Source organism: Tenrec ecaudatus, chromosome 7 (assembly GCF_050624435.1).
Source record: "Tenrec ecaudatus isolate mTenEca1 chromosome 7, mTenEca1.hap1, whole genome shotgun sequence".
NCBI classification, from domain to species: Eukaryota; Metazoa; Chordata; class Mammalia; order Afrosoricida; family Tenrecidae; genus Tenrec; species Tenrec ecaudatus.
Genome location: NC_134536.1, coordinates 132,717,066 through 132,744,350, shown reverse-complemented (window position 1 = coordinate 132,744,350; position 27,285 = coordinate 132,717,066). Strand labels below are relative to the sequence as shown.

The 27,285-nt window shown below is 44.6% G+C and overlaps 1 protein-coding gene across 1 annotated transcript in view; it reads right to left on the bottom strand.

The window, feature by feature from the left end:
* Positions 1-27,285, bottom strand: part of LOC142452954 (kinesin-like protein KIF6) — a 233,191-nt gene that overhangs the window by 86,530 nt on the left and 119,376 nt on the right. The window contains exon 6 of the mRNA XM_075554110.1: positions 4,898-5,027. Coding sequence (XP_075410225.1) covers positions 4,898-5,027 — 130 coding nt within the window. The remainder of the gene's footprint in view (positions 1-4,897; positions 5,028-27,285) is intronic.

Genomic DNA, 27,285 nt, shown 5'->3' with positions numbered 1-27,285 from the left:
CAAAGCATTTGCTTTCTACTTGAGTCCTTGGTATCAGTTCTTCATTTTGCCCCCTACCTCCCTGTCCACCCCCTCACGAGCCCTTGATAATTTATAAATTATTATTTTGTCATATCTTACACTGTCTGATATCTCCCTTCACCCACTTTTCTGTTGTGTATCCCCTAGGGAGAGGGATATATGTAGATCCTTGTGATCTGTTCCCCCCTTTTCACTTTTTTTATTAAATACTTTTATTGGGGGCTCTTAAATCTCTTATCACAATCCATCCATCCATCCATCCATCCATCCATCCATCCATCCATCCATCCATCCATCCATTGTGTCAAGTACACTTGTACATTTGTTGCCATCATCATTTTCAAAGCATTTTCTTTCTACTTGAGCCCGTGAAATCAGCTCCTCAATTTCTCCCCTCCTTCCCTTGCTCTTCCTCCCTCATGAACCCAGGATAATTTATAGATTATTATTTTCATATCTTATATCATCCTTTGTCACCATTACCCACTTTTCTGCTGTTCATGCACCTGGGAAGGGGTTATATGTCGATCCTTGCCATTGATTTCTCCCTTTCCCCCGACCGTCCCCTTATCTTCCTGGTATCCTTGACAAAGAAAAGTGGCATAAACAATAAAACAAAAACTACCTCACTGCCATTGAGTTCATTCTGACTCATAAAAACCCCACAGGACTGGGTAGAATTCCATCTGTGGGTTTCCGAGACTGTAACTCTTTACAAAAGTAGAAAACCTAGCCTCTCTTCCACAGAGTGGTTGGCAGTTTCAAACTGCTGGCCTTAAGGAAAGCAGCCCAATTCATAGCCATTACACCAACAGGGTTCCTAAGTGACATAAGAAAATGTGAAAATCATCACACAATGCCATTAATATCACATGCATGTAGAATTTGGTTGAATAACTTTAATAAGATTTCAGCAGTACATAGGCAGGACGCTGACTAAATTCGTGGTGGATTCAGAAGAAGGCAGGGTATAGTCACTGTTATCAAATGAATCTTGGTTGAAAACAGAATACAAGAAGGATGTTGGCTTATGTTCCAATGACTATGTAAAAACGTTTCATTCATTGTGTGTATCAAAACAAACTACGGATAACAGTGAAAAAATCAGGATTCCAGAACACTTCATTGTTCTCAGGAGGAGCCTGTACACTGACCAAGAGGCAGTCATTTGAAGAGAAAGAGGAATACTGAATGGTTTAAAATCAGGAAAGATGTGCATCAGGGTGGTATCATTTTACCATATTTATTCAATCTGTATGCAGAACAAATAAATTCAGAGGTTGGATTATATAAAGGCAGTGGAATCAGGATCGGAAGGAAGGCTAATTAGCAACCTGCAATAGGTAGGTGACACAACCTTGGTTGCTGAAAGTGAACAGGCCTTAAAACACTTACTACTGAAGATCAAAGACTATAACTATGTTAGTCTGGGTAAACTAGAGAAACAAATCCATATATATATATGAGTTTTATAAAAAGGGTAAGTGTACATTAAGAAAGCATCCCAACCCAGTGCTGCCCAAGCCCACAAGTCCAACATTAACCTATATGTCTGACGCCAATCCACAAAGTCCTCCTCAAACTCACAAAACACATGCAATGATGCAACTGCAGGAGGAAAGCCGAATCAGTGAGCATGTAAGCATATCAGCTCTGGCAGGGGTCTCTACACGGCTGCTCCTGCACCCAGGACTGCATCAGGGGAGGTCCATGTGGCTTCTCCTCAGGGATGTCTTGCAGAAAGTGAGCCTTGCCAGCTGAAGCAGGGAACTGGCTAAGGCAGCTGCACCCTGGTCTGACCATCAGAGAACAAGAGACCTAAGAACTAGAAAGGTAAGGCTTGCTGAGCCATTTATCCCTCTGACCTTCAGTTAATCCCACATGTGTTTATCAGCCAGGTTGGCACAATAAACCTTAACTATATCAACAACTATCAGTATAGTTTGCAATTCAAAGTAAAGAAAAAAAGTCTTCAGGATTGGGTCAATGGACAACTTGATAATAAATGGGTAAAAGTTTGAGGCTGTCGAGTATTTCATTTTACTTGGATCCACAATCAAAGCCCATGGAAGCAGCATGCAGAAATCGAATGAGTATTGCATTGGGCATATCTGCTGCACCAGACCTCTTAGACGTGTTAAAGAACAAAGACGTCTCTTTGACAACTATTGGCTCCTGACCCAAGCCATGGTATTGTCAGTCTTCTTAAAGTCATGGGCAAGCTTGAATTATGGTGTTGATGAAGAATCCTGAAAGGACCCTGGACTGCCATGGAGTCCCCTGGTAGCACAGTGGATTACACATTGGACTACTCACCACAAGTCAGCAGTTCCAAACCACCGGTCCCACCACTGGAGAGAGATGAGGCTGTGACTTCCTGCGAACAGTGACAATCTCAGAAGCCCACAGGGACGCTCTCCTCTGTCGTCCAGGGCCACCATAGATCAGAAGCCACTCAGTGGCAGCCAGTTTGGTTTGGGGTTATGGACTGCCAGAAGCACAAGTGAATTAACTGGTCTTGGAGTAAGTATTGTCAGCATGCTCCTGAGAAGTAAGGGTGATGAGACTTCGTTTCATGTACTTTGCCATTTGGGTCTCCACTCCACCCCTTGCTCTCATCGATATGATTCTTTGTTCTGGGTCTTCTGATGCCTGATCCCATAGACACCTCATGATCACACAGGCTGGTGTGCTTCTTCCAGAGTGCAGTATAGCACCAACGAAACACACAACATTCCTCTAGTTCTTTAATGCTCCCCCCCTCAAACTCTTATGACCCTTACAAATCCAGCTAGACCAGAGCATATACTAGTACATGTAAGAGTTCTCGACACAGGGAATCCAGGACAGATGAACCCCTCAGGAACAATAATGGGGGTAGTGATACCATTAGGGTCGAGGGAAGGTCGAGGGAGGGTGGGGTGGAAGGGGAAACCAATCACAACGATCAACCTATAACCACCCCCCACCCCCCAAGGGGGACGAACAACAGAAACTCAGGTGAAGGGACAGAGCAGTCATGTCAGATAATGAAAATAATAATTTATAAATTATCAAGGATTCATGAGGGAGGGAGGGAGGGAGGGAGGGAGGAAAGAAATGAGGAGCTGATACCAAGGGCTCAAGTGGAAAGAAAATGTTTTGAAAATGATTATGGCAATGTATGTTCAAGGATGCTTGACACAATGGAAGTACTGACTGTTAAAAGAGCTGTAAGAGCCCCCAATAAAATTACTAAAAAAAACCCCAACAACCAAACAAACCAAAAACCTTTCTGTAGGACAATTCTTCGCTCATACACATGGTGTCACCATGAGCCAGAATGGACTTGATAATAGCAACTTTGTGAAAGTAGTTATTATATGTAATACATGAGCTGAATGCGCTTGAGTCGGTCAGCCTATAAAAATACTCTGAGTCAGACTGACTTAGAAAAAGCAAAGAAGTTGAGGTTCCAACACCTGGCTTTCACTACCTGACTGTGGCTTCTGTTCATCGACCTTGACTCTAGGATGGTGCATTCCGGAGGGTTGAAATGAGGCAGGAGGAAGATCACTTAGTGGAGAGTTTGCTGATGAATGACTCTCCTGGCTTCCCAACCTACGGCTTGCTATCAGAGACAAGGTGAAAACACGCAGCCATGGGAGAGTATTTCTAAAGGAAAACGCCGCTTATAAAGCACCGCTACCATGAAAGCACCTCACGTGACCGGAGCATGTGTGAGAAGTTCCTGCCTCTCCCTCTCCAATCGATAACTGAACTAGTTAGCCAAAGCTTCTGCCTCAGGTTACCAGGTAAGATACATGCTCCATGCTTCCTGAGAGTTGAGTTTAAGATGAACAATGAACACTCTTTAGTCTAAGTATGCCTCAAAAATTGTACGGGGACATACGTGTACTACACACCAACACAGTTTCCCTAAATCTGCCAATAAGACCTTCATATGCATAGAGCACATCCATCTGAACACTTCAAAAATGCTAACTGATTGAACAGATGAAAATACATGAGCGGGTGTGCTTCCAGAAGTTCATGGGAAAAATTCCATTATCGTTTAATTCTATTTTCCCACCAACATTTTGGAGCTCTGTTTGGGGAGGCCTGGGGGGTGTCATGGGTGATATGTTGCATTGCAAACCACACGTCCGCAGTTTGAAACCACCCGCCGCCCCACAGTTTCAGTCTGACCTACCAGGTTGCTGTGAAGTCAGAATCCACTTGCTGGCAGTGAATTTGGAGTTTTTCCAGTATATGGATAAGGAAACATAAGCCACATGCAGGATGTGAGTTTTAGGGCAGTATATATTTTTTTACATTTAAAATATTATGTGAACTTTCTCCAACTATACCAATGGTGCAAACTTACACCATTGACCGCTAATCTAAAGGTTGGAAGTTCCAGTTCACCCAGAGGTGCTTTGAAAGAAAGACCAGGTAATCGAATTCTGACCTTAGCTAATAAAAGCCCGATGGAGCACAGTATTCTACCCTGTCACATACGTTGGAGTTGACTGAGTGACGGCCACAAGAACTGTGACATCTACACTGAAGACACCTAATGAGTCATCATTGTTTGTATGCAAACATTTCTATAAAACACACACAGTACAAGGCAGGCAATGTAGTAAAATGCAACATTGGGTAGAAAGTCTAGAGGTCCAGCTTCCTGTTCCTGCTCATTGACTATCTAGTGCTGGTGGGGGGCTGGGGAATGGGGGCTGGGAGGTGCAAGAGGGCGAGTTGCCTCAACGCTTTGAGTCTAGGTTTCTGATCTGTCAAATGAGGTTTGGGCGAGGTTATGCTTTGAGGCTGCCCCTAAAATTCACTTTGTTTCTTCTCAGGAGGGAAAGGCACCTTGCAGCGAGAAGTTGATTACCTCGGCAATCATTCGGTTGGTGTCTCCTAAGAAAAGCAGGTTCAGGGCCTCTTCCTCTGTGGTTGCCTGATGAAGAGACAGGTTTTTCAGGTGAATGTTCTGATCGGGGTCCTCCAGAATGGTCACTTTCCTAGGGGAACGGGAAGCAAGAAAAGACGAGGCACTGTTGAGAATGAAAAGCACTTGGCTGCTTCTTACACGTTGGTTTTCCAAAAGCGTGGAAGGGAGTCTGCTGTCTGGAACTTAGAAAATCGAATGATACACAAGATTCCAGCCAGCGCTGGATCGGATCCCAACACACAGAGATCCCTTGGCAGCCCAGCAAATAGCACTGGGGTTGAAGGTTGTATGATGAGCTACTGATTTAACAGCACCTGTCTCTGAAATCACCAGATCACTAAATCGTCCTAAAATACATATTCCGCCTGCATTACAAATGCAAAGAGATAATAATCTCTCGCCTACAAATCAGCCAAAGGGGTCATATCATTTCTCCCATGTCATAACTCGGGTTCTTATGCAGGTGACATACTAATTGTTCTTCGAACTTTCCCCTTTTATTCAATTTCATATCACTGTCAATTTGCGTGACATTTCAAACTGGTTAGCTTATCAATAACTTATACTCCATGAAAGCAGCGGTATCTGTCATCCCTCTACGAGTTATTCCCCCGTCTTGTTCCCTAGTTTTCAGAACGAATGAAAAACCAAACCAAACTCTCAAGAAGCCTTAGAGGAAGGGTTTCATTTGTTATTATTATTTGTATGCTCCTCAAGAATGTGATCTTGACCTTTTTCTCTTTCCAACATAACTTTTTTCTTCTACGTTGCCCTGAGTAGCCGGAGTCTTAGCTCTGGAAATACATTCATCTATACAAGCTGGCTTAACGGGCAGGTTGGGGCCAATACCATTTCCTCCCAGGTGAATCATAACCCTCTTTCCAGCGCTGGCTTGTCGATCCGCTCGTGTAACGTCCTTTTAGGACTTTCCGCAACGGAACGAAATCTGGCCAACTTCCTCATGTCTGCTTCTTAGGGCTACAGATCTGAGCCATAAGGTTTCTAGAGAGAGTTTCCTTCTTCAACGAAACCAAACCCACGGTCACCGAGTCGACTCCAGCTCACAGCAGTCCTAGGTAGGGTTTTTGCGCTTTTAAAAACCTTTACGGAAGCAAACCGTCTCGTCTGTCTCCCGAGGAGCGGCTTGTAGGCTTGAACCCCCGACTTGATGCTTAGCAGTCTAATTGCTAACTGGGTAACCATTTTTGCTACTAGGGCTCGTGCTGCCATTAGGGAAGTAAAAAAAATGTTTCTAAGCTATCGGGAAACTGGGATCTTATAATTCACAAGGATATCCAGGCGTCTTCACTTGCTGACAATATTTGGAGCTGATGGAGATAAAGCTATGTTGGTGTCCTCTAGTATGACGCCTGCTCTTAAAACAGAATAGCCAATGCACATGCATCACTGGCTGACCTACCAGAACTTAGCTGGAAGACCTTAAAAAAATGATGATTTGGATGCACCGTAATTTTGTCCATCCCTTCCTTCTGTGTAAGGAGGTTTACCTGCACTTTCAAGTGTAATTTCCGGGCACTTAAAATGTTAGTTGCAGGAAGAAAATGAAGCTCTAGCAGCACATCTGTGACCAGCATGCCACTCATTAATCATGTATCCTTTGCCAGGCTCTGGACTTCTTTTTGTCTCCTTCAACAAAACCAGCGAAGATGGAAAAAAACGTTTCTTTACTTAATGAAAACAAGTAACTTACTTATTTTTCAACAAGACTCATAATTGAGCTTACTAAAAATGCTTAATGGCTCAAAAATGTTTGGAAAACAGCAAAGCATTTTTTAACTGAAGTGGATGAGTGGTGTTCTATATTTAGGCACCCCTTTCATCCCTGAAACTTTATTTCCACCCGGGTCCTTCCTGAGAAGGACAAGGTCCATGAAAATCAGACCCCGGGCATGGAGGAAGTTAGAATTCACCCGAGAGCCACACGTTCTGGGACTGCAAGGTGAACGAATGGAAGTACTGTCGAAGGGACATAAAGGCAGTCAAGAAGTGATGAGCCCAGAGAAGAGAATTTCCCGTCTCTTTCAACACAGAGCCAAAGTGGATTCTCCAACTCCCTGCCGAAGTTGACTAAGGAAGATCCAGTCCTGGTCCTGGGCAAGTGGAGGAAAGAGCGGAGCAGAGTAGCAAGGAAGGGGCCAAAGAAGGGCTCACACAGGTTAGGCCAAATGTATGCCAGGACCCCCCCATCCTTTCCAGTCTCGCAGGTACCACCTGACCACTCAGAGGAACTACCTAGGTATTGGAGGGTGCCAACTCCACCCTATTAGAGACTGATTGGACTGGTCTGCTAAGAGCTCTAAGTACCTCTTCTACAGCAATCAAGGTTAGGAAGCATGGTACTTATCTTTAATAACCCAATGAAGCAGAATTATGGGGAGAGGATTTCGATTTTTAACAATCTTTTGCTGTAGATCAGGTAGGGGTTACATTTTAGGTCATCGATTTTGTAGTTAACAGTTTAAACTACTCATCAAACCCACCAATAGTTGACCCTTAGTTTCTCTTCTCTTATGGACTACTGTTTTCCATTTCACCCAAGTTAATATCATCCATTGCTTTAACTTAACCTCCCTTGTCCTTCCTCCTCGGTCATTTCCAAACTCTGGTCCCACTGGTATAAAAATCCTCTTGTGACCCCATCCCCACCCCCGGCGGAAGTCTTAAACATTATTTCTCTGTTTGTGATTGGCTAATTTCACTTAGCACACTGTTCTCCAGTTTTACCCATGTCATGAGGTGTTTGGTGGTTTCATCATTTTTTTTTTTAAGCGATGCAAAGTATTCTACTGTGTGTAGGCACCACATAGCATACATTTCATTAGTTCAAGCACAATCATAAGGGCTGTACTACCATCATCACTACCAATTCCAGGACATTTCTTCTTCCTTGTACCATAATACTCAAGTATAGGCCGACCCGAATATCAGTCGAGGCACCTAATTTTACCACAAAAACTGCATAAAAAATGTGCCGAAAAACTCAGCTTATACATGAGTATACATGGTACTCATTGCTAGCTCTCCATTCCCCTCTCACTTTCCCTGCCACGTTCCTTTGAAATTATTAATCCATTTGTTGTTTCTAAATGTTTACCTATCCCTGATTTCATATGAAGAAAAACATACAAAATCAAAACAAAACACAAAACAATGACAGAATGAAGGAGTGAAAAACCTCAATCGAAAACAAAGTAGCAAATATTAAGAAGTGGAGATGTTTCAGTCGTCTATTTTTGTCATCGGCTGTGTATTTCTTTCATTACATTTGGTAGGGTGTCTACGCTTTGCGTTTGTCCCTGTTTTCTCATTGATGATGTTTACAGTTCTGGGACACACAAGGACGGTTCATTAGAAAACCATGTGATGCAATGCACGACATACACAAAACAGATGATAATCTCCATGTGATGTTATCAATTAACCCGGAAAGGGCATTTGACGGTGTCCAACACCCATTCCTGATAATAACACGCAAAAAAATAGAAATGGACGGGAAATTTCTCAGTACAATGAAGGCCAGATGTGCAAAACCAACAGCCAACAACATCTCGCACAACGGAGAGAAACTGCAAGCATTCTCCTGGCCGGACAGGAACCAGACACGGACGCATCTAATCAGCACTCTTATTCGATGGGTTGCAAAGTCTTAGCCAGAAGCGTTACATAACAAAAAGAAACAAAAAGATTACAGATTGGTAAAGAAGAAGTGAAACTCACCATTTGCAGATGATAGGATTTTATATGTAGAAAATTGCAGGGACTAGTCAAAAAATATCAATGCTACCCAAAGCCATCTATAAACAAACACAATTCTAACCCTGATCCTAACTTTGCTCTATAAAGAGGTGGATAAAATATGTGCTGATTTCATACGGAGCAGGCTAAATGGAAGAAGCAAAAATGTAGAAGGCCTTGCACTTCCCGATCTCAAAACCTATTACACAACCACATAATGAAAACAGCCTCTGACATAGACCAATGGAACAAACGAGAGGACGCAAAATAACTTCTTTTGCCTTCAGACAACTGATCTTTGACAGCCAAAAAGCACGAAATGTAAAAGAGATAAGTCTCTTCAACAAATGGTCTGGGCAAAATTGGATCTCCATCTGCAGAAAAAGGAAACAGAACCCACACCTCAATCCATGGACCCAAAGAAACTCAAGGTGGACCAAAGGCCCCAAAGGTGCTTGTCTTCTTACCTTCTACCCAGTTCCATCCTGCCCACCAAGCGGCAGGTTACTCATCCTCAGGGCTTGTGTTAGTCTGGGCACTTTAGAGCAACTCATGCACAGAAAATCATGCATAACAGAGTTTTATATAAAGGTTAAGTGCAGATCAAGAAAACATCCCAACCCAGTGCTGCCCAAGCCCACAAGTCCAACATTAACATTAACCCATATATCTGACAGTAATCCACAAAGTCCTCCTCCATCTCACAAAGCACACACTATGATGCCGACTGCAGGAGGAAAGCCGAGTCAGTGAACATGTAAGCATCTCAGCACTGGCAGGGGTCTCCACATGGCTGCTCCAGCACCCAGGGCTGCATTGGGGTAAGTCCATGTGGCTTCTCTTCAGGGATGTCTTGCAGGAAGTGAGCCTTGCCAGCTGAAGCAGGGAACTGGCTAAGGCAAACTGCACCCTGGTGCAAAGCAAGAGACCCAAGAACTCGGAAGGCGAGGCTCACAGAGCCATTTATCTCTCCACCCTTCAATTAACCCCACATGTGCTTATCAGCCTGGTTGGCATAATAAACTTTAACTAACTCAGGGCTGCAATCTAAAACAGTGAGGGGGCACATACTGATAGGCAAGGTCACTGTGAATTTTTAAAAAAAGTCATCGCATGGAAGGTTTGTGAATAGTTTTCTGAACATGCTGCTGGCAGGTAAACGAAGTCACACCGCATTCACTACAACCATAATGAATGCTCTTCTGGGGATTATGGAACTACCCATAGATACCCATCCCTCCTCTATCGGGAAAGGCAACAGATGGTGAGGGCACACCATGCGCACGGCTCTCACTGCTCCTGCCCTGCAACAGAAAACCTGGAAAAGATGAGACAACCTACAGGAGTGGTTGACTTTCAGATTATATTTACACCGAATAATTAGAATCTCATGAAAGAATGTTTGTTCAGTGGCATCAATAGCATTTGGCTAAGCCACTTTTTTCTTTTAAAGCCTTCAGAGTTTGGATGTCCAATGTGGTCACTTCAGAACTACGACTTGACTAGGTTCCCTCCAGGGGGCTTGCCTCATTTCGTCACTCTGACCAGAAGCAGCTTGCACATGCCTCTTGGGTTCCTGCAGAGAATTTTTGTAACCCATGGCGGATATTTTTCCCCCCAACTCTTTTCTAGGATCACTTATCTCTCAGTACTTTCTGATCCCTTGCCCGTGGTTTTGAAAAGGAAATGAAAAGGCGGGTTGGTTTCCAAACTTGTTCAACGGCTCCCATTGCTCACACCACACTTTGGGTGCATCTGTAGGCAGCCTATTAAAAAACGGCTCTGCTGTGGACATCCTTATGAAAATATTGCGAGGACCGATCCTTCTTCTCCAACCAGGGTCCCTTTTGCTCTTTCTTCTCAGAGAAATTCTCTCTCTTTTCCCCCCAGTTCCTTCCCAACCCCTTGGTTATGAGGCTTTGAACTTTTCCTTATGGCCCTGCCTGTCTTCACTGGACAGCCCCCTTTGCACTGAGCCAGGAGACTTGCCGACTCCCTTGCTTATTATGTACGCAGAAGACTAACCAAAGGAAGGTCCTGGGGCACTCCCACTGACCTAGGAGAACTGGTTAGGGACTGAACATATTTGACATTCTGATGTTGGCTTTTTAAAGTTGAAGGGTACAAGGATCCTAAGCAAATGTTTCTGTATTACGTTGCTTCCTTCCCTAGCCATGCCTGTTCTCCTCCTCCTCCTCCACCTCCTCCTCCCCCCTTCTTCATTCTTCCCTGTCTCTGCAAATCAATAGCCATTTCCTGAGTCCTTCATCCTCCACTTGGTTCTGACTATAATTTTCATGAGTTTGAAAGAGGGTTTTATTAGAGTTTCTTAAATAAACATCCTAATTCCAAGATGGAAACCCCCCAAACTATTTATGATTCTTTTTGAAGGGGCCTGTGGATAGCTTTCCCTGCAAAATGTTTTTTAAGATGTTTAGATTTCAAGCAAGAAGTCACCGATAGCCTTCACTTGGACACCTAAGTGGAAAAGTTCTGCTCAGTATACTCGGCCTGCTTAATGATGGGGAAGAGGCAAGGTTTGTGTTTTCTCTGTAAACAGAGAATCTTTTCCATTTGGCTAAGTGGTTGGAATTTGTAGGCTTTTTCTGAGTGACTGGAATACATAGATGGAGCCACAGCCAAGTTTTTGTCCTCGACAATGGAAGCGTTTTTCCTTCTATCATGACAGACAGCAGGGAAAGAACCCTCCCTGCTCAGCACCCTGCCTTCGCCACAGCCCGTCACCACCAGCTTGCTGGGCAGCAGCATTCGGGGGCTACTACCAGGAATAGGATGCCTCACGGCCATGATATAGCCAGGTGCTGCTGCCACGGTGATTTCTATTTCTGACCCTTTGCACATGTCCCATGTCACTGTGCAGGCTCCGCCTTTAACATGGCACCATACCCAACAGGCGGCCATTCTCACCGTCGGGCGTGTATGTTTATTCTGGGAAATGTGTGCTTGTGTCAGCTGCCAGTAAAGTGTCTTTTAACAAAGTCATTATATTAGAACAATCTTCCAAAGTGCTGGCAGGGATGCTTTAGTGACTAGAAGCAGCCTTGTCTGATTACCTTGATGAAGGGCACTGTCCAGCGTGGACAGGTCCTCGGAAAGTGGAGGGGCTCCACCAGGCTCTTCTAAAGTTTTAGGAATGGTTCACAGGTAACTGTGTGCCCATCATCCGTTTCAATAAAAAGAATAAGTCTCTAGCTCTATGGTTCTCAACTGTTTCCCACCACCCCTCCCCTCTGCCCCAATCCCCAAAGTGCATTCTTAAGACAGTGACAAAAGCTCTTTGTGGTACATGATTTTTTTTTAAAAAAAGCTCTTTATGGTGAAGATTTGGGGGAGAATAGGAGGTGTAAATTTTTAGAAGGAGTAGCATGGGGACTTGTTTTGAAACAATCAGAAGGGCAGATGTGAATATACACATTTCACTTTCTTTGTGACTTGGTGACGGTTTATAGAGTAGACCATGCATATGACATTCCACAGTTTGCATACAGTGTGTGCATCTCACTGATTGCTAGTCCTCAGTTTCGGTCCTTTACCCCAATTCCTCTCTGTGTGCTCCCCCTCTTCCCTCGCCCTTCTGAACTCTATCCTTGGGTGAAGGCTGCCACTTTGATCTCAAAGAGTTGATTAATCTAATGTGGAGTTGAGTTCAGTTCTACATCTGAAGCGTAAGGGCCACAGTGTTGGGGGGCTTTATCCAACCAGTAAGCCTGGTCTGCGTTATGATAGTGAACTCTGTTCCCCATTTTTCTCCCACTCTATCCAGGACCTTCGGATATGATCCTTTTCAGAGTAATTGGTAGGGGTAGCTAAGCACTATCTACTTCTGGTTTAGGGTTTGCTCGGTCCATTGGTCCAGCAGACTAATAATGTCCATGTGTTTTTCAGTTTTCATCACTCCCCTTTCTTTTGGAATGGAGAGGCCAATGTCTGTACTCCGTGTGTACTTTTAAAAGAAAATGCATGGTTCCATCGCTGCAGCTACACAAGAGGACTCAAAACTTTGCTCTTTTGGCGAAATACCTTTAGATCTTGTTTGGAAAATGCAACCTTTTGTGGGTGCAGTGTATAATACAGATCTCATGTAAGATTTCCAGTCAACCAATCCAAAGCAAACTCACTGTCATGCAGTCAATGCTGCCTCATAGCAACTCTATGGGACGGGGTAAAACTGCCCCTGTGAGTTTCTGAGACTGCCACTGTTTCTGAGCGTAGAAAGCCCCATCTCTACCCAATCAACAGTAGGCTCTTAATACTCAAGTTCTGGGGTCGTTTAAAAGTTTTACATGAATTTTCAACTATGTGGGTTGCTGGTGCTCCTAACACCCACATTTTCCAAGGTTCAACTTGGGACTTGCAACTTGGTAATGCGTGTTTCTGGTGGAGACATTAGAAAATTGTTCAAAGTAAAATAAACAAAAACATGTCCCATCACAAGGACCATGGTAATGTGTTGAAGTGCTTTCTTAAAGTACTTAAAAAAAATTTTAAGTACTTTTAAAAACGCACATATTATATAGATTTGTGGCAAAATCATCCATGTCTACATGTTATTATAGTCTTAAGTTTCCCTTAACTTTAAAGAAGGAACATTTCTCAATGTTATTGCATATTATTTACAAACACATTCTTAGTTGCTGTCTGTCTAATTATTTATATTCCAGCCTTGAGTTGTAGTCACTGAATCCTCTGGCCAGTCCCCTGTGATTGGGCAGTCACGTTATTTCTCATGCAGGTTAGTTTCAAGTAAAACTCCAAACTCCCGATCTGCTCCTAGCACATTTGAAGTAGGTTGTACTCCTCAGAGGTTTGATTACCTAGCTCAGGGAGGACTAGGGCTGGCTTCAGGCCTGGACAGACCTGGGCTGAGACCCAGGCTACAGCCCACCAGCTCACCATGCCCCCCAGGTTAGGCTTGAATCCTCTAGCCCCTTCAGTCTCTTCTTTCAGAAAAGCAGAAACCTATTACCACTGTCTACAGTACATCATTGAGAAGAGGTGCTGTGTATAAACCTCGTGTTCGTCACTGTGTCTGGGCCCTGGAGGCTGCCTGGACTATATGAAATGCTTGCTAAACATGCGGATGACTGCGTGAATGTGTTTAGGAATCAAAAGCCCACAGCCATAGAGCTGATTCTGATCAATAGTGATCCCATAGGACAAAGTAGAATTATCCCTTAGAGTTTCTAAGTGACCCTTATAGGACAGAGTAGAACTGTCTAGGACTTCTTTACAGATGCAGACAGCCATATTTTCCTGCCACGAAGGGCTGCTGGCTTCAAACCTCCATCCTTTCGGCCAGCAGCGGAGTGTTTTCAGCCTGGAACCACCAGAGGCTCTTATTAGAATACAGAAACCAAACCAAAGCAAACCCACTGCCAATGAGTCGATTCTAACTGATAGCAACACCAAGACTGTCAATCAGGGGAGCAAACGGTCTCATCTTCTGCCCTGGAGTCGCTGGTGGGTTTGAAGCACTGGCCTTGGGGTGATCGCTCCGATGCCTAAGCCACTGCGCCACCACGGCTCCCTTAGTACTGGGTATAGCACATTATAATTCAGTGCAATGGAACCGTCCTTGGTGAGCAAAATGGTTTCTGAAAAAGCTTTTCGCAGTAGCATGTTCTTCTCAGGGACTCATGAATCACTTTCAAGGAATATGCTCCATGGATGACTGAGAGGCTAGAGGTTCAAGGCCACCGAACTTGACTCAGAAGAAATGTGTGGCGGTCTACTTCTGAAAAACCCAGCCGTTGCAAACCCCATGGAGGAGTTCTGCTCTGTCACGTAGGCAGCTGAGCCCCAGGAGTCAGAGTGGACTTGATGGCACCAGGTTGGCTTTATTTGTGTCACCTCACACTATTCGGCAATGGTTTTTCCGAATTGTTCATTTGTCACCCTAACATGTTCTGTTCAGACATGACACTCCCTGGATGGCTGACGAGGTTGAACCGTGTCCATTGGTTGGCTGTTGTGTTGTTTGATGCTCTGCCCACCTCTGGGAGTTCTTACATGGTTTCACCCTTTACACAGTATTATTCTGTTGCTTATATTTATTGTACACGTTTCATATTGGTTGTTTTCTTTTTAATTTGGCTATATTGAGAATTGTTTTGTTTTAATAAGTGAAGGTTTAATTGGTTATAATATATCAAAGTTCCTTTTATTTTATTTTTCAGGGTTTTTTTTTTTAAGTTTAAAGTTCTTTCCCATCAAGGAACTTGATTTTAAACAGACTGCACTGGTCTTTACTATTTCAGGATATGGGTGCATGGAATGGCAAGAAGACGCTAAGTGGATTTTTCTTTCAGTAGCTCATGGTAGCAGAGGGTGTGAGTGTCTGTAGGGGATGTGGTTTCCTTTCTCCCCATGAGGCACTGAGTCCAGTTAGGAAATCATTGAAAAGTACTAGAGTTTCCCAGCACTTCTCCCCAAGGAGTCCTGGCGAGGCAGTGGGTTCAGTTGGGCTTCCAACCTAAAGGTTAGTGGTTCAAACTCATCAATTGCTCCCTAGGGGAGAGACATGGCAGTCTCACTGGCAGCCGATGGAGCACTTCCACTCGAGAGGCAGAATCTACTCAACAGCAATAGGTCTGGTGGGACACCCCTCATCCCGACCCCGGGTGATACACTTCTCATCAACAACAAGGTTGTGGAAGTGATTAAGCAGGACGGCCAACTGGGAAAGATAGTTCCTGAGGTAGCTTCAGGCAGCTTTCCTCTCCCCTTCTTTGCTTCGGGGAGTGTGGACGTGATACTGGGACCAAGCAGCCATGGTGCACGAGGATTAGAGGTACTTGGTAAGCGTGGCTGTGCAAACAGGGGCACAGCAGCTCTGACGGCGGCCAGGCGCATCCGTAGCCGGCTGGCTGGCTGCCTCGCTCTAGGGTCCAGGGAAGGGTTGGGAGGTTGCAGCGGGCTACTGCTTCTCTCAGTGCATGGGGCTTGCTGTCACATGCAGGTGACCCTATTCCTAATTGATTCACTCACAGAATGCCTAATGCCATTGCCTCTACCTACGTTACCTAATTACATAGCCTGGCATCGGATTCCGGTTTACCTCTTCGTTTTCTTGATCGATGTCTCAAGCAGTATGACCCGACTTCGTTTTCAGAGGGTTTGCTCTTTGAAAAACGCCTTTGCTCGTCTTGATGTTTATTCTTTCAGAGAAACTCTGGAATCACGTCTTCGTTTTCTGAAGTCCTTAAGCTTTTGCTTGGAATGCCATTAAACTTACACATTAATACAGAAAAACACCCTGCTTTCTTTATCTTAATCACATTTCTTTCACTCAAAACCGTCTCTCTAGCTATTCATTTATCTGTCTTATTTTATTTCTCACAGGGAAAAAACACACACATGATCATGCTCCCTAGAGGTCTGTGCATCTCCTGAGGCCTTACCTTCCTTTTCTTACTGTGAAGGGGCCACTGATAACACAGTGGCACGTCCATGAGCATCATAAAGCTGGGAAACCCCATGGGGCAGCTCTGCTCAGTCTCAAAGAAGTCACTGTGAGTAGGGAGTCGATTCAACAGCAACGAACTTGACTTTGGTTTTGGTGGGAAATGAATCTATTTTGTCATCTTCTTTCTAGCAGAGTTGTTGCTAAGGCTTGTTTCTTAGATTGAGCTCAAAATGTGCTGCCAGATAATGGGATGGGGAGCAGCCTGCCTGAACATTCAATCACACCTCTGATTCCTAGTAGCTGGCTTTCATTTTAGAAGATATTGAAGGTAGCAAACTACCCAGGACTTACACCTGAAAACACTAGGTCAGTTACTACTGGCTGCTAAACCACACATAGGCTAACTGCTATCAAAGTTTACAGTAGGGATATGAAGACGTGCTAGCTGTGAATCTCATCACCTGCTCCAGATGACCCCACCTATCAGACGCAGGCACTTCGCTGACCCAGATTTCATTTTATTGGCACTTCTCCATATGTCGTCTGTGATTGGTTCTCAGTGCGTCCACTGTCAGCTCTTGGCTGAGTCTGAACTTGGCCTTGATGTTTGCCAGTAAAATCTGAAAATAGTTGGGGATCTTCGGGGTAGAGACACTGGTGTGAAAGGGGACTGAGATGGAATCTGACAGGAGATGACTACTCCCATAAGCCTCTGGTGGTTCTCTGCCATGTAGATGTCTCTAGGACTGGTGTGCACACTAGCCAGACAGTTATCGAGCACAGTTATGTCCTGTAGAATCTCTCCAGATGTCTCGGATTCATGCTCTATTTCTCAACAAAGTGGTAGTTAGCTGGGAATAAGAAGCCAATTTAAATTCTTTATAATGCCCTCAAATGAGCATCTTGATTATGGGGATATGATGTTTGGTGTCTATGTTGCTCACATACTCAAAAGGTTGGAGTCATTATTATATACATTTTTTTATTGGTTGAGATATAATGGTAAAAAGTGTTTCCAAACCATTGGGTTTTCTCTTAAAGGAGAAAATAGAATCCCCAAGAAGCCCGAAATCACCGCACACTGTGTTAGATTGCGCTGTGGCTCTTGCTGGATGCACTCTGAAGGAACGGAGGCCCACGAAGCACAATGTGATGTCAAAATAACACCCCAAATTCCTGAAGCAAAGAGGAAGACCGGCTGGACAAAAAAAGTCACAGAAATACAAATATGCAATAATGCATGATTTTAAAAATGAATTTTATGTCTTATTCATAGGAGAACGACATATATATATATATACTTATATGTATATAGCAACTCTTAGGGCAAGGTCAAACTGCCCCTGTGGGTTTTCAAGACTGCAGCTCTTCATGGGTGTAGGAAGCACTCTTTTTACAGGGTCACTCATAGAAAGCCTCATCTCATAAGGGCCCTATGAGTCAGACCTGACTAGATGGCAATGGATTTGTGGGTTGTTGTCTTCTTGGTTCATATACCAAACAGGAAGAAAATGGGCGAGACTAAGACGGCAATGTTTCCCACCATCATCAGTTGCTCTCCTCTGACTAAAGCTCTGAACCATCACAGATCGGTTTCTACATTCTAGACACAGGCATGCACACGCAATCGCTGTTCCTTCCCATCCTTTACCCGTCGTTACTGGGCCGCATCCGTGGCTAGTGCTGGTGAAAGCCGGCACCTCCTAAGGCATTTCTGCCACGGAGCATGATGTCTGTCAGATGTCCAATCAGAGTGGAGGAAGGCTGCTTCTCCCTTGATGCTAGTCCAGTTGGGCAGATTTGGGTAGAAGCATTCATTTCCAGGACAACAGGCCCTGACTGACTCAGGATGACGATTGTGGACAAAGCTGGATCACTTATTCAGGTCGTCGCCCCTCTTCTCAAGAGGCTGACCCTCAGGGCCCTCCGTAGTTGGCTTAGTTTAAGGAAAGGTTGGAGTTTTCACAGGTTTGGGAGCGATGCTTCTATGCGCCAGAGTGTCCTCCAATGACGAGTATAATAGGAACAGAAGCTGAAAAAATTAGTGCCCTAACTGAAGGCTCTAAAACTGAAAATTATAATAAAACCATAAATGTATATGCCAAACAAAGCATGCCCGGAATGATGCCAATCCTAGGTGGCCGGTTTTCAAAATCTTTGTGTGAACTTTTCTACTCAAAGGCTGAGAAGCCCTGGAACACCTGTGTCTGTAGGTATTTGGGCGCTGGTTAGAGTTGCCCCTTCTCGGGGCCCGACCTTGACCTACTAACTCAGCATCTTTACATTATTGAGATTGAGATGCTCAAGGGGTTTTCTCATCCACTGAAGTTTGAGAACTGGTCCAGAGCACTGTTCTGAAGGACACCCCTCTTCTTGCGGCTAAAGGAAAACAGGTGAGCGAGAGCAGGACTGGGGGTGAGGGGTAGGAAGCTGGGAAAATTCATGTGTAACCATGTCCATATTCTCTCCCCGGTTTGGACATAACACAGTTTCTTAGAGAATTGCACCAGGAAATATTTGAGTAAAGGGAAACATTTGGTGTAAAGAAAAAGCACATGGACACATGAAGATGGTGCCTGGTCAGCTGAAAGCCCAGGTGAGGCTGGAGACCAGAATGCTCTCAACTTCCTCCACACCTTGAGCGGCTTCCTTTTGTGCCCCTAGAGAGCCCAGCATAGTTTATCAAACATTGTGGAAGACTGAAATAATCTCAGATAATGAATCTGTTCTTTTCCCAGATTGGGAAGCCTTTGAGGTCAGATGGGGAAGTCTTGGAGCCTTGTAGAACATCTGAATCCCAATCAGCACTCCAGGTTACTGTACTGAACTTTCTCCCCCAAATCCTCGCTGCCATCAAGTTGATCACGAGTCACGGGTCTCTTCTAGGATAGGAAACAGCTTCCCTAGAGGCTTGCTAAGGCTGTACATCTTTCCAGAAGCAGGATGTCTCAACCTTCTCCCAGAGTGGTGGGCGAATTCCAACAACCGATCTTGAGGACCATAGCCCAATGACTAACCAGCTGTCTTACCAGGGTTCTTCTCGGATGGCCCAACGACTGGTCTGCTAGGAAATCAGATAGCTGACAGGCTGGGCTACAACGGGGATCTCTAGGAACAGGGCAAAAACACTCCAGCTCGGGTGCTGAGTGGACCGAGGTTATTATTTGGTCCTGTCTCTTACCAGGCATATAGTCTTGGGGAAAGATCAAACAACCCTTGTGAATTTTAGTTTCCTCACTCATAAAACGGGTATAGAGTAGCCACTTCTATAGCTGAGATAATGTATGTCAAGTCAGAGTAAGGACTGGCACACAACAGGTGTACAGTTAAGACCGGTTGACAGGCCTCTCTCGAGAGATGTTCCCAGTCCTTGTGACAAGATTTTTGCCTAGGGAGGCGGAGAAGCTCAAGACCCTGTAGACTCTGCTTCAGAATCAACTGGGATGCTTACAAACATATCTGCGTATTCTACGGATGGAGGCTAGGAACTTGGAGGTTCAACAAGCATCCTAAGTAATACTTATGCATAGCTAAGTTTAACGCTGCTGGATTAAATCTTCCAAAATGTCCCCTTCATTTTAATCTCACTGCCACCTAAATGGCCTTGTAACCTCCCGTGATGCCATGCGTCTCTCTGACTTGTCTCCTCTTTCTCCCAGTCTAGTCACTGTTGACAGATTTTCCTTCCTGCAAGGCAGGTCCAGTCAAGCTATGACCTTGAACTGGCTGCCAGGTCTGTGCACTCACGTATTTGCAGTTGCGATGCTCTCCACTGGGCTCGTACTGGGTTCTCTTCACGCAGGCTTAGTTCACGCTGTGCCTTCCACCTGCCCTGCCTTTGGTTCCTTGTGAAAGCCAAAACCCATCGTCCCAAGCCCTACCCCTTCTATGTCATATGTCACCTTCTCTGTCTTTTCCGGATCCCGCACCCTAGGGGATTCCTCTCCTTTGGGATCCTTGCCATTCTTGGTGCCTCTTTTAAGGTGTTTTCTTTTTGGTTTCGATGCTATCTGTGTAATGGTTCCACCCTCCGATAGGAGTGCCATCAACTCAGTACCATGTCAGTTAACATGATGTCCAGTACAGCGATGGAGCAGAGTTGAGTCTCAGCAATGCTTGCTGAATAGATGCTGGAGGCCATGAGGACAGGGTCTACACATAAATCATTTTAGTAACTCTTACATCACTTAGTAGTGCTCCATATAGCTGTGTTTTTTTATGTTGGTACCATCAAGTCACTTAGAACCCATAGCCACCTTATGTATAATAGAACACAACACTGCCCGGTCCGGTGCCATCTTCACAATCATGCCATGTTTGGAGCCCATTTTGCAGCCACTGTGTCAATCCACTCATTGAGGGTCTGCTTTATTTTATTTCCCTTCGAGCCCTCTACATTGCTAAGCATCTGTCCTTCTCCTGGGACTAGTCCCTCCTGATGACATGCCCAACGCACCTGAGACAAAGTCTCGCCAGCCTCCCTTCTAAGAAACGCCTGGCTGTACTTCTTCCAAGATGGATTTGTTCATTCTCTGGCAGTCCATGGCATACTCCATATTCTTCTCCAACATTTTGGTTCAAAGGCTCAGTTATTCTTTAAGTCTTCTTCATTTATGATACACTGTGGGATTATAGAGACTTTCCCCAGCCTTGTCTCCCCCAAAGACATGCCAAACATTGGAGGCTTTTTGCCAGCATATGGGGGGAGGTCAGATGCTTAGAGACATCCTCCCTGAAGGCAGTCGGTTGCCAGGCTACTGTCTGGTCCCAACCCAAGAGGGGGCCACACCCTGCTGTTAAAGACAATGGGTTATTTCTCCCTAAAGGCTTGCAGCCATCAGTCTGGTCCCTGTAGGTGGGGTTTACACCCTACTGACAATGGCTTCTATGGAGATCCAGAGAACAGGTCAAACCAGCTCAGTGACATCCAAAGTTAGGTTGCCATCTTGAATCTAGAATCCACCCATCTTGTCACATGTGTACCCCCAAGACCTCCCCTTCCTATTGCTTGGATACCCCTAGACCGCCCCCCTCTCATTACTATATAGCCTATAGTACAACCCCTTCCTGTGATGTATATATTTACCTGTACTTAGGGCGCTTGCAGGACCCCAAAGATATATAAGCCTTGGTAAGCAATAAAGTCTCTCCTCTCCACACCCCCTTCCTTTCCCCAGGTCCTTGTTCCCTTTCTCTTTGTCCTTCCCCCGCCCTCTCTCCTGCCCTCTGTCTCCCATCTCCACGTGGCCAGGGCTGAGGTGACCATGCCACCATGAAATGTGTCTGGCTCCATTATTTCAATCTCTCTTCTATCTCTCATGCTCTCTATGACTTTATTATAATCTATATAAATATAACTGTACAATTGTGTCTATCGAACCCGTGACTAGTTGTGGGGGGCCTGGCCCATTCCCCACAATACACCTTCCTTATTTATTGTCCAGTAGGCATTTAAAATGTGTGAGTTAAATTTAAATGTGTTTCTCTCTCTCTCTCTCTCTCTCTCTCTCTCTCTCTCTCTCTCTCTCTCTCTCTCTCTCTCTCTCCCCTCTTTGGTAACAAATTATTTTAAAAGCTCCACACGGTCAAGATTTTACTACTGCATATTGAAGTGTACCACAATAACCATGGTAATGTTTGGGATTTTAAATGCAAGATGCTTCCCTGTGTAGGAATACTAAAATTACCGGCAAGTAAGGTGGCCATTTTCCTGGGGCTGAGACCAACAGTTAGAGTCTTTTCCTTGTGGAGACATACTTAGATTCTAACTACATTCCCTTTATAGCAAGTGGCATAAGGAGGATCTGAAAATAAAGGTTCTATTTTTGTTTTAAATTAAATAAACACATAATAGATTTAAATATACATGTGTGTATGTGCATCTGTATGCGTACATAAGATTATATAGCCAATTGCTTTTTAAATGAAACTTCATTTTGAGATAATTGCAGATTCACATGCAATTGTTAAGAAATAGAGATTCCCACATACCCAATGGTAACATCTTCAAAAGCTAGTTTAAAATATCACACCAGGGCCTTGGCATTGATAGAGACCATCACTTTTACTGATACGTCCCTAGAGGTGCTTGTATTCTTGTGTGTGTGTGTGTGTGTGTGTGTGTGGTGTGTGTGTGCGCGCGCGCCCTCAGTGCTAGAAGTTGTATCACAGGGGCATCCAGAGCCACGGTTAAGGTACGGAGCAGTACATGTCCACAAGGATTCCTTGTGTTGCCCTTGAACAGCACTGCCACGACATCCCTTCTCCCCCTGCCGGCTCCTGTCACTCTGGTCTGCGTAATCTTGTCGTGTCAAGTTTATGGAGCAAGTCAGCGAGGACTGCTACGAAGGAGTGCTAAACCTTTATCAAACAAACATATCAAAATGTGAAGTCATTCTTTATCAACGTACCCTCCACTGAGGTCTATGCTTCTGAAGGCGGTGCTTCCATTTCTCCCACCCGTTCTCCGAAGCATTCCGCTCACGCTGTAATTGACCTCACACTAAAACGCCGGGGCTGGCATTTCTGGGGGACACAAGTTTTGTTCCTCTGCCCTTGAGGAGAAAAGAGACATCCGAAGGTGCCAGAGCAGGACTGTGGATGGTATCAAGTCCCAGTGAAATTCCCGTGGGACAGCCCTGCAGCCCCTCAAAGAAAGAGTAGGTGCAATATCATGCTGGGGGGGGGGGGAATGAAATCCTTAGAGTAGCTTTCCTAACCTTGTCCTCAACCAATTTGTTTTTCAGTTTCCTTAAAACCTTCCTCATCATAACCCCCACGATAGTCCTGTGTCCCTCGGGATTACTCCTCTGGGATCACCAGGAAACAGTCACCGTCGCCTTATGCCTTGAGCTGAACTGGCCCCGCGGATCCCCAGGGCAGCCTCTGTTTCATTCGACTTTGCGCTCTGGATCACACTGGGAAATTGAAACTTGGCCCTGGCGCTGATTCACCCATAAGACCATCTTGATTGGCGCCAGTCTGGTTTAAAGGGCTGATGACAAGGTCAGCTCTTTCAGAGAGTTGATCTCTGAGCAACACTGCTCACACTCATGGAAGCGAAAGAGTGCAGACGGTCACTGGAAACTGAACATGAGGAGCTACGTGAGATCCCAACGTCAGCAGGTATCACATCCCTGGTAATCCTACGGCTTCTTCCACTTGCGCCAGAACTTCAGCCTCATTCTGCCCGCTTTTGGTTCATGTTTAAGGTCTTCCTGACCTTCCTTAAAATGCTTGATCCATCTAAAAACTCTTATTTCATGTCGACAGCATTCCCATAAACTTGTGGCAAAGTGTCCACGGTTTTGGAAGATACTCACTTGAGCTTAACGATTTTATATGAGTCCTTTCCTTAAAATAATCCCCCCACCCCACCCCGCCCCGACCACATGGAACGAAAGGTCTCCTTTACTTGGAAGGCTTCCTGGGAGACTAACACAAGTGTATTCCTGGGAGAATTTGTCTGCAACCATCTGCTGATTGCAGAGACATGCTTACACACATTTGGCTTGGAATAAACCCACAAGTGTATGAACTGAAATCACAGGAGCAATACTTTTTTGGACACATCTTTGTGTATATATTTATATATACTTAGGGAGTGGCCCAGTGTAGCTCCCTGAATATTAATTCCTCTGCTCTGCATGTGCATTTTGTTCCAAGGGTTTTGTCGGGTGCATAGCATCTTGTATTAATCATTACAGTGCCACGTAGGATGATTTTACAGCCCCCAAATCCCAAACACCATGCACGCATCCTCCACCCTCGTCCTGTGAACCCCTAGAAACACTGGTAATTTTACTGTCTCCACAGGTTCGTGTTTTCTGGAAGGTCATATAACATGTAGCCCTCTCACTTAGAATTGTACACTTCAGTTTCATCCACGTCTTTTCACGGCTCTGTAGTTCATTTCTTTCTATGGTGGAGTCATATTCCATTGCATGGGTGTACCACAGGAGCCCTGGTGGCGCTATGGGTAAGCGTTGAACTGCTAACTGCAAGGTCGGTGGTTCAAACCCACCAACTGCTGTGCAGGAGAAAGATGCAGCTGACTGTTCTCATGAAGACCTATAGCATCAGAAATGCTACATAGTGTCACCCAGAACCTACTCAGCAGCAGAGGCCGTGAGTAAGAGCTACCTGTTTGTCTATCCATTCAGATGTTAAAGCACAGGCTCCTAAACTTATTGGGCCCACTGTCTGCTTTTCAGGAAAAAATATTCCTCAGGACACCCTGGCAATGGAACACTTTAGTTCGATCGCCCCTAATCCAGGGACAAGTGGAGGTACCTGCTTTTGCAGCAGCCCCCCTGCATTGTTCCAGCACCCACAGGGGGTGGTAGTGCGAATGTGGGGAAATATTGTGTTCAAAGATCTCAAAGCTATCCTGTTGCTGCCAATTATGAAGAAAATAAGTGTAAATATTCATGGCCAGGTTTTTAAAAAATATATCATTTTATTGGGGGCTCATACAACTCTTATCACAATCCATACATCCATCCCTCGTGTCAAGCACATTTGTACATTTGTTGCCATCGTCATTCTCAAAACATTTTCTTTTTACTTCAGCTTTTGGTATCAGCACCTCATGCTCCCCCTCCCTCCCTTCCTCTCCCTCCCTCACAAACCCTTCATAATTTATAAATTATTATTTTGTCATGTCTGACACTGTCCAATGTCTCCCTTCACCCACTTTTCTGTTGTCCGTCCCCTAAGTTATATATAGATCATTGGGATCGGTTCCCCCCTTTCTCTCTCACCTTCCCCTCCTGGTATCTCTACTCTCATTATTGGTCCTGAGGGGTTTATCTGTCCTGGATTCCCTGTGTTTCTGATCTGTACCAGTGTACATCCTGTGCTCTAGCTGAATTTGTAATGTATAATTGGGATCATGAGAGTGGAGAGGAGGAAGCATTAAAGAACTAGAGAAAAGTTGTATGTCTCATCGCTGCTATGTTGCACCCTGACTGGCTTGTCTCCTCCTTATGGGCAGATTTTGCATGCATATGAACTTTCACCTTCTTTGAGTAAATACCTAGAAGTGCATTTGCTGCTTCAAATCAAGCAAACGAACCCACTACCATTAACTTAATTCCAATTCATAGCAACCATACATAGGGTTTGTAGGACTGCTCATCTTTACAGGACCAGACAGCTTCATCGTTCGTCTGTGGAGCAGGTGATGGATTTGAACTGCTGACCTTGTGGTTGACGTCCCAGTAGGTAACCCGTTGTGCCAGCCACCAGGACTCCTTAAGCCTATGCTTAGCTTTGCTGAAAACAAAAACAAAATGAAACAAAAAGTCTGTCAAACTGTCCTCCAAAGTTTCTTTTGTTTTTGGTATCGGATAACATGGAGTCAATTCCTACTCACAGAGACTCCGGATCACAGGGTGTTCTTGACTGTAACTTTCATGAAGTAGGTCACCAGGTCTTTTGCCCACACAGTTGTGGGGTGAGGAAAAGCTCCGGTTAGCAGCCCAGTGCTGAACATGGCCGTACTAGCATCCCTTCGTCAAGTAGCTGGACCACTTTGTATTCCCATCGGCTGTCCATGAGAGTTCCTGTCACTCCAAATCCTTGCCATAATTGATTTTTTGGGATTAATTCATGGTATCTCATTGTTCTAATAGGCATTAAATTTAATTCCCTAATGGCATATGGTGCTGAGCATCTTTTAAAATGCTTATTATTGGCACACATTTCTTGGTGAAGTGGAAATTCAGATATCCTGTTGGTTCCAATTATGAAGAAAATAAGTATAAATATTCATGGGCAGGTTTTAAAAAAATCATTTGATTGGGGGCTCGTACAACTCTTAAATTCAGATCCCTTTTCCACTTTAAAATTTGAGTTTTCTTACTGCTGACTTTGAAGAGCTCATATGTATATTTTGGATAAAATTTCTTGATCAGATATGTGTTTTGCAAATAGTTTCTCCCGTTCTGTGGCTTGTCTTTAGTTCTCTCTAAGCATTTGTTTCACAGAGCAGAAGTGATTACTTCTCATGATGTCCGATTCATCTTCTGGGTCATGCTTTCTGCTGGTAATTACGAATCCTTGGCTAAGCCCTTCATCTCAAAGCCTTTCTTATTCCCCGCCCACACATTTTCTCATTTATACTTTACATGGAGGGAGTCCTCGTTAGGCACTTGTTTGCTAATCAGAAAGGATCTGTGGTTTGAATTCGCCGACTGCTCCGTGGGAGTCCTGGCAGTCTGTTTCCATAAAGATTTGCAGTCTCAGAAACCTACGGCCAGTTCTACTTTTTCCTATAAGGTTACTATGTGTCAGAATCAACACAATGGCAAAAGGCTATGGGTTTTACATGTATGTAAACCCATAATCCTAATGTGAGGTTAAGGTCAAGATTCTTCTTATTATTATTATTTAGCCTATGAATGTCCAATTTTTACCACACCATTTGCTTACCTCCACTGAATTCCTTTTGCATCGATGTGAAAAATTGGTTGGGCATATTTGTGTTGGTCAATTTCTGTTCCCTATTCTGTGCCATTGATCTACAGGTCTACCTCTCTACTGATAGCATGCCGCCTTAAGGACTCAGGCTATCTACTGTTAAGTGCTGTCAAGCTGGTCCTGACTCACATGACCCTGTCTGTAACAGGAGGAGACACCGCCTGGTCCTGCATCATCCTCACAATTGTTCTCCTGTCTGAGCCCACTGTCGCAGCCACTGTCCTGGAGGGTCTTCTGCTCCTCCATTTTACCAGCCCTCTAGTGCACCAACCATGATGTCCTTTACCGGGGATTGGTCTCTCCTGATAACAGGCCCAAAGTACGTGAGACGAAGGCTCACCATTCTGCGTCTAAAGAGCATCCTGGCTGTACTTCTTTCCAAGAGAGATTCATGGATTCTTCTGGTATTTTATAGTACTTTCAATATTCCTCATAATTCAAACGCATCGATTCATCTTATAACTTCTTTATTCAATGTCCAACTTTCACACACACACATGTGAGGCAATTGAAAAGACCATGGCTTGGGTCAGGTAAACCTTAGTCTTCAAAGTAACAGCCTTGCTTTTCAACCCTTTAAAGAGGTAGAATGAGGCAAATGTACCCAAAGCAACGTGTCATTCGATCTCTTGATGGCTGCTTTTCACGAGCATTGCTTGTGGAT